The 7,966-nt window shown below is 58.9% G+C and overlaps 1 protein-coding gene and 1 non-coding gene across 2 annotated transcripts; both read left to right on the top strand.

Moving 5' to 3' along the window:
- Positions 1 to 1,530: 1,530 nt before the first annotated feature.
- On the top strand, positions 1,531 to 4,341 carry ZCCHC3 (zinc finger CCHC-type containing 3). Its single transcript, XM_062203981.1, has one exon. The coding sequence runs from the start codon at positions 1,702 to 1,704 to the stop codon at positions 2,926 to 2,928; it is 1,227 nt and encodes a 408-aa protein (XP_062059965.1). The 5' UTR covers positions 1,531 to 1,701; the 3' UTR covers positions 2,929 to 4,341.
- A 2,735-nt stretch (positions 4,342 to 7,076) lies between these two features.
- Positions 7,077 to 7,181, top strand: LOC133769229 (U6 spliceosomal RNA). Its single transcript, XR_009867130.1, has one exon. It is a non-coding gene; the product is annotated as a U6 spliceosomal RNA (small nuclear RNA).
- The last annotated feature ends 785 nt before the right edge of the window (positions 7,182 to 7,966 follow it).

Genomic DNA, 7,966 nt, shown 5'->3' with positions numbered 1-7,966 from the left:
GCGCATCTCGCTGATCTGAAGCCAGGAGCCAGGTGCTTCTCCTGGTCTCCCATGCAGATAGATGCAGGGTCCAAGGACTTGGGCCATCCTCCACTGCCTTCCCGGGCCATAGTAGAGAGCTGGCCTGGAAGAGGAGCAACCAGGACAGAATCCGGCACCCCAACCGGGACTAGAACCCGGTGTGACGGCACCGCAAGGTGGAGGATTAGCCTGTTAAGCCACGTCGCCGGCCGTCTTCTTCTTTTTTAATTTATTTATTTGAAAGTCTTGGGCCATCTTCTGCTGCTTTCCCAGGCTATAGCAGAGAGCTGGATTGGAAGTGGAGCAGCCGGGTTTCGAACCATACGGGATGCCAGTGCTTCAAGCCACAGCACGGCCCCGAGCACATCTTTAGTTCAAGTGCCTACGTACCTGCTCCTGGTAGATGCTTGCTGGTGTGAGGGCTTAGGGCAAGAGAACAGAGGAGGTTACCATCCGTGGAGCTGTGCGGGTTTGTAAATCCGCTTTCCGTGGGAAGACCCGCAGGCGAGCAGAGAGGCTGGGAGAGGAAGGAGGCACGGGCTTCTCCAAGAGAACCCGCTGAAGAAACGAAGCCGCTCAGCCACCCAAACTCAATCACTGCCCCCAAACTCCAGCGGAGACAGATGCGGGGGACAGAGACGCTCTCCAGGGTGTCCGCGTGTTAATAGGGCTCCCTGGAGGCTGATGCAAACAGGTCTTCAGCCACAATGCCAGGAACAAAGCGGTTCAAGAAGCAGAAGCCACCTACACGTGGGGGGCTGCCGGTTAACCCCTGCTCCCTCCCGTGTGTTTAGGGGCGATTAGCCGTGAGAACGGCTGCAGTGCGCTTCGCATGGTCCCTGGCACTTAAGAATCACTCGATCGATCACAGTCACCAATTGGGTACCAAGGGGATCTTGTCAAAAATACAGGTAATACCGTAGGACTTACTCGGAGATGTATTAAAGGTCGGGCGGATGGATGAGTAGTGGGATAATGTATTTAAAAGCTTTGACTTGGGCGCAGCGAGCGCCGATTCGCGTTGCGGCCGCTCCACTTCGGATCGAGCTCCCTGCAAATGCGCCCGGGAGCGCAGCCCATGCGCCGGGAGGCCCTGAGTTAGCCCCCGGCTGCCGGCCCGCGCCGGCCGTCTGCGGGGGGACGATCTCTCCGTGGTCAGTCTTTATAATGTTTTAATTATAAATGGGGGGGGGGGGAGTTGGAAGGGAGAAACGCTCGCTAAAATGCTGTCAACTCTCCTAAGTGCGCTTGGTGCACCGCGGCCTGGTGGCGCGCTCTGAGGCGGAGAGAGAAGAAAACACGGGCGGCGGGCCGTCGCGCCCTGGGCCTCTGGGCCGTTAGCGACGCCGCCTGAATGAACTCTTCGAGGGCCGCTTGCGAAACGCCGAATCCTCGAGAGCGAGGCCCGAGGCTGCCAAGTCGGCGCAGGGCAAAGGACGCGGCCGCGCCGGCCGGCCCGCCCCGGCCGAGGAGGCGGCGCTGCGGCCCGCACTTTCCAGGGGGCCGGAGCGGCGCGGGCCCGTCCGCGCGGCGGGCAAATACCTTCGGGGGGCGGAGAGAGAGGCGTCGAATTTCAAAAAAAAAAAAGCGCCAAGCCCCCACGGCCCCCGGCGAGCGAGCGCGCGCGATGGGCGCCCTTTGGCTGCGGGAGCGAGTGGAGGATGCTGGGAAGGAGGTAAAATGGCCACCGGCGGCGGCGCGGAAGAGGAGAGGAAGCGGGGGCGGCCCCAGCTCCTGCCTGCGGCGCGGCCCGCGGCCCGGGGCGAGGAGGCCGAGGGCGGCCGCGAGAAGATGGGCTGGGCCCAGGTGGTGAAGAACTTGGCCGAGAAGAAGGGCGAGTTCCGCGAGTCTCGGCCGCCGCGGCGGGAGGAGGACGCCGGTGGCGGCGGCAGCGCGGGCGGTGGGCTTAGCGCCCCCGCAGGCCTGACGGTACCGGGCCTCGGCGACTTCCCCCCGGCCGCACGCGGGGACCCCAAGGGCCCCCGGAAAGACCCGGCCGGGGAGGCGGCAGACCCTCGCAAGAAAAAGGGCGCCGCGGAGGCGGGCAGGAGGAAGAAGGCCGAGGCGGCGGCGGCGGCCATGGCGGCCCCCGCGAGGCCCGGCGCGGCCGAGGACGAGGCGGAGCGGCCCCTCCAGGACGAGCAGGTGGCGGCGGCGGGGGCAGGGGGCGGCCCAGGCAAGGGTCGCTTCCTGGTGCGTATCTGTTTCCAGGGAGACGAGGGCGCTTGCCCGACCCGGGACTTTGTGGTGGGCGCGCTCATCCTGCGCTCCATCGGCATGGACCCGAGCGACATCTTCGCGGTCATCCAGATCCCGGGCAGTCGCGAGTTCGACGTGAGCTTCCGCTCGGCCGAGAAGCTGGCCCTGTTCCTCCGCGTGTACGAGGAGAAGCGCGAACAGGAGGACTGCTGGGAGAACTTTGTGGTGCTGGGGCGGAGCAAGTCCAGCTTGAAGACGCTCTTCATCCTCTTCCGGAACGAGACGGTGGACGTGGAGGACATCGTGACCTGGCTCAAGCGCCACTGCGACGTGCTGGCCGTGCCCGTGAAAGTGACCGATAGGTTTGGGATCTGGACCGGGGAGTACAAGTGCGAGATCGAGTTGCGCCAGGGGGAGGGCGGGGTCCGGCACCTGCCGGGGGCCTTCTTCCTGGGGGCTGAGCGGGGCTACAGCTGGTACAAGGGGCAGCCCAAGACGTGCTTTAAGTGTGGTTCCCGGACCCACATGAGCGGCAGCTGCACGCAGGACAGGTGCTTCAGGTGCGGGGAGGAGGGGCACCTGAGCCCTTACTGTCGCAAGGGCATCGTGTGCAACCTCTGTGGCAAGCGAGGACACGCCTTTGCCCAGTGTCCCAAAGCAGTTCACAATTCCGTGGCAGCTCAGCTAACCGGCGTGGCGGGGCACTGAGCCCGCGCCTGCCTGCCCGCCCGCGTGAACGCACAGCCAGCTTACTCCCTCTTAAGTGCCAAAACTTGTTTTCGAACCATTTTTTATCGTTTTTGAAGGAGATCTTTTCAGAACCTACCAGAGACCTCTCTATGCCTTCTTAAAGCGAGTTTACTCCATTTTGGTCTGTTGAGTTGGTGACTCGCATCAGCGACAACTACCGGGATTTGTAGCGTGCACAGGTGTCGCCCCTCCTTTTTGGAATTTGATTTTCATTTTGTATTGGGGGTTTTCTTTTTTGTATTTTTTTCTTGTATTTTTTAATCCCCTCTGCCCACACCTTGCCTTCTCCCAGGGTCCCCCCTCCCCTTCGGCTGCCTTGCTCATCCCCGCGCCCCAGCACTGGGTACAGGGCCCAGCCGGTGGTAGGCGCTCCATCAGTGTTTGTTGAACTGAAAACATTGTTGGGGCTTCTGTCAGCGCCTGCCTTGTGCAGCTCTTCCCCTCTCCCACTTCATTTGCTGCTTCTGATCTGTGTGGTCTGAGAATCTGTGAAACCAGTGTTGTTAGAAGTGTATGTTACCTGAACCGATAAGCTCTGAACAGTGGCCAGGGCCTCTCTACCGGCAGAAAAATGCGTGGACTTGAGACAGCTTTGTCGTGGCTCAGAAGCCATTTGCATAGAATCATGGAGTCTGGAGTCTTCTTGCTGGAATGGACCTGGGAGTTGATTGAGACCAGTCCCCTGGGTTCCAGCCGCTGGAAGCGGCCCAGAGAAGTTGCTGACTGGGTCAAAGTCACACAGCTGTCTAGCGCCAGAGCTAGCCTACAGTAGAGCTCCCTGAGCCCAAGCCCGGTGCTCATTCCACTACCTCTCACACTTCACAACAATCTCCTCAACACTTGAGGGCCCAGGAAGTCTGATCTCTCCAGGGTGCTGAGCAGCCAGGAGGTGGAGCGGGGGCTTCTGGATACCTGGGACACAGGGAAGGGGCCAAGGAGCAAACCCCAGGGTGCGCTCCCTGCCTCCCGCGGCGCCACACCTGGATTCCAGGCGCGGGGCCCTGTGGAGGCCCCGGGTGAAGACACCTACCAAAGGCTCACGGGTGCACCTCAGGCTCCGCAGCTAAGAAACCCGAGGGAAGCCGCTGGCTGCCGCTCGCCGGCCACCTCCTGCCCTCCAGAGAAAGGGCGGCTCCACCCGGAATCATGAGTGGGCCGTGAACACTAAAATGTTCTTGGGAAATAGGCCAGGCCAGAGGTCAGGCCAGGTCAACTGTGTGTTATCAAGTTCAAGTAGAAAAGACAGTACACTGCTTTTCTCTTAATTTTGTCTATCCTTTGCTACATGTTTTGCTATTTCCTTGTGGCTTAGAATGTAAAATCGGTCGTTGACGGTTTTGTTCTGAGTAAATATTTATCTTTTGTAATGCTGACACTCGTGGGCTCCGTCCTTTCCCAGCGGGAGATGCAGCCAGCCCGACGCGGTGACGCGGTGCGTCTGCTTCCCTGCACGCAAACGCGTCCCACCCTGCAGGCCGCGCTGGCCCCGCTGCCCGTGCCAGGCCCTCAGCCCTGCGGCGCGGTCACACGACACGACGCAGCCTTAGGGAATCAGGATGGCGGGCCCGAGGGCCGAGGCCGGCAGCCGGGCGGGCTTCGGGGAGGTTAGAAACCGCGGAGAGCCTCAGGCATGGTCGCGGCCCTAAATGGGAGCAAGTCCTTCTTGATTCTAGGGAAACCTCTTTTGGAGCTTAGGGGACAAAGAGGGGGTTTCAGGACCCTTCCTGAGAGCGGACTAACAAGGTAGCTCCACACTCGCCCCCACCCCAGGATTGGCCCTGCTGTGCTCCGCAGGCCGCAGACCCCCCCGGGAAGGCTTTGCCCGCCCTGAGGAATTCAGAAGGTCTGGAAGCTCCCAGGGACGGGTTCTCCACGAGACAGGCTGTTTCTAGAGCTGATCTGGAGAACCCTGCCCCCAGAGCAGCCAGTGCCCCCCCCCCCACGCTGCCCGCGCCCTCCCCATTCCCGCCTTCCCTCCGCAGGCAGCGGGGACGGGATGCCGTCCGCCCCGCCCCCTCTCCTGGCTCGGCGGGCGCTGCGCCAGGGAGCCTCCGCGGGGGAGCGGGGAGCCCAGGCTCTCCTGGAGCGGGCGCGGGCGGAAGCTTCCCTGCCCATCCCCCCGAGTCCACCCGGGACGAGCCGGCCCAGCTTCCTCTCCTCTCCGGCTCCCTGTCGCAGGGCCCCGGGGAGTGTGCCCACGTCCCCAGGCCGAGGCTGGCCCCGGAGCCCTCGTGCACGCCCGCGCCCTCGGCTAGCACTCGCGAGCGCCATTAGAGCGAGGCGCAGCGCGGCCGCCACCACCAACACGAGGCACTTTTTAAACATACTTATTTGAGGCAGCGTTAGCGAGATCTTCCATCCCTTGGGTCACTCCCCAGTAACCGCAAGGGCTCAGGCTGGGCCAGGCGAAAAGTCTAGCCATGTAGAATTGTCTGAAATGAAGGTTTCCCTGGAACATGACTTGGCTGAACCGCGCCAAATGTCTAAGCGCCATGAGAGGCTGCAGATGTAGGGGGTGGGGGAGGGTGGAGCGCAGCGGGTCTGCCTAAGACAGGGGCCAGGAAAAGGCCGGAAAGGTGACACAGGGCTTACCTGCCGTGTATTTACGAATGTTGGGGCTGGCATTCAGCCTGGCGGACCAGGCTAATTCAGAAGATGGCCCAAGGGCTCGGTTCCCTGCCACCCACATGGGAGACCAGGATGGAGTTCCTGGCTCCTGCCCTCAGCCCCGAACAACCCCCGCTGTTAAGGGCTTTGGAGGAGTGAACTGGTGGGTGGAAGACATATATTTGTATAAACTGTAAAATTAAGTCCCAGGGCTCAAATTCTAGAGTCACACGAATATATAATTATAGATTGTGGTAATGCATTTTAAGAAACTGCTGCAGGGTGGAACCCCTGTTTAACATCTGATCATGGGGTCAGGGAGCAACGTTTGAACTGAGATCAAAAGAATATGTAAGGAGCTAATTGAGAGAGGGGGTGGGGAAGAGTATTAACCTAGGCAAAGAAAGCCAGGACAACGGGCCAGAGTGGCAGGAGGCCTGGCCAGCTCCAGGAGCTAAATGAAGTCCAGCGTCTGGGTCTGGGTTAGGAAACGATTCACTCCAGTGAAAAAAGCGACAGCCCCTAGGCTGGGTATCAGGAATGACTGCTAACACAGGTGACCTGACCTCCTGGGGAGCTACCGCCTCTGGATCAGACAGACACTGAAGACCTGGACAGGATGCTGGGACCCGAAAGACACTGCCCACGCCACTGCCAGGACAGAGGCGTGCTTTCCCGAGACTGCACTGTGTCTCCACACCACACCAGTACAAACAGCCAAAACCGGCTCACTTAGGCCACCCTCCACCTTCTAAACTGCATGCAAACACATGTCCTTACTGGGGCCCTCACTACAGGGGAATCAAAGTATTTTAGCTTTCCAACATGGGAAGGTCCACAGAGTGGACACGGCTGCTGTCTGCTAATGGACCATATCCACCCCAGCCAGTGTGACTGGTGCAGGGGGGCATGGGCGACGCTCCAAGGCCAGAGGTCGTGGGAAGGTCTGGTGGGCCGTGAAGAATTGGGAGTGGGCCTTTGGCATTACTGGTTAAGGTGCCCAGATCTCGTATTAGAGGGCCTGGGTTTCTGTTCTGGTTCTGCTTCTGATTCCAGCTTCCTGGTGATGTGCATCTTGAAGCAGCAGATGATGGCCCAAGTGATTGAGTCTCCAAGTGGGAGACTCAGATGACGATGACCTGGATGGTGTTCCCAACCCACAGCCTGGGCAAGCCCCAGCCAGTGTATACACTTTGGGAGTGAACCAGCAGATGGGATATCTCTCTGCCTCCCAAATAAATTTTGGAAAGCTGCTTATGAAAGAATGAATGTGGGTGGAGCCAGCACTGTGGCATAGCAGGTAAAGCCGCTGCCTGCAATGCCAGCATCCCACATGAACGCCAGTTCAAGTCCCAGCTGCCCCAGATCCACTCAGCTCCAGCCGTTTAGGCCATCTGGGGAGTGAACCAGCGGATAGATCTATCTCACTCACTCTGTGCCTCTGTCTCTCTGTAGCTCTGCCTTTCAAATAAATAAATCTTTTAAAAAAATGAATGTGGATGCTCGCTTCGGCAGCACATACACTAAAATCAGAAAGATACAGAGAAGGTTAGCATGGCCCTTGTGCAAGGATAACACAGATTCGTGAAGTGTTCCATATTTTTTGGAATACTGGCCTGTCTACTTTTTGCTTGTTGAACATTATGGCTAGTGGTACATTAAGCCTGTGATTATAAAGTAAATTAAAATTATGTTATTGAGGGCCAGTGCCGCAGTTCAATAGGCTAATCTTCCACCTTGCAGTGCCGGCACACCAGGTTCTAGTCCCGGTCGGGGCGCTGGATTCTGTCCTGGTTGCCTCTCTTCCAGGCCAGCTCTCTGCTGTGGCCCGGGAGTGCAGTGGAGGATGGCCCAAGTGCTTGGGCCCTGCACCCCATGGGAGACCAGGAGAAGCACCTGGCTCCTGGCTTCAGATCAGCGCGGTGCGCCAGCTGTAGCGGCCATTGGAGGGTGAACCAACGGTAAAGGAAGGCCTTTCTCTCTGTCTTTCTCTCTCTCTCTCTCACTGTCCACTCTGCCTGTCAAAAAAATAAAAAAAGAAAATAAATTATGCTATAGAAAAAATTAAAAAAGGAAAGAGGGCAGATTGGGAGGGTAGAGGGAAGGGTTTTTTTTTTTAGTTTTTTAAAAGATTTTATTTATTTGAGAGGTAGCGTTAGAGAGAGCGAGTGAGCGAGTGAGAGCGCTTCTATCCACTGGTTCACTCCCCAGATGGCTGCAACAGCTGGAGCTGGGCCAATCTGAAGCCAGGAGCCAGGAACTTTTTCTGGGTCTCCCACAAAGGTGCAGGGGTCCAAGCACTTGGGCATCTGCTGCTGCTTTCCCAAGCCATAAGCAGAGAGCTGGATTGAAAAAGGAGCAGCCAGGACACAAATCGTCACCCATACAG

This window comes from Lepus europaeus, chromosome 10 (genome assembly GCF_033115175.1).
Source record: "Lepus europaeus isolate LE1 chromosome 10, mLepTim1.pri, whole genome shotgun sequence".
NCBI lineage: Eukaryota > Metazoa > Chordata > Mammalia > Lagomorpha > Leporidae > Lepus > Lepus europaeus.
This window is presented reverse-complemented; position numbering and strand designations above follow the sequence as displayed.

What these genes read in the sequence shown, in the direction of transcription:
- ZCCHC3 (XM_062203981.1), top strand. Translation starts at nt 1,702, where the DNA reads ATGGCCACCGGCGGCGGCGCGGAAGAGGAGAGGAAGCGGGGGCGGCCC.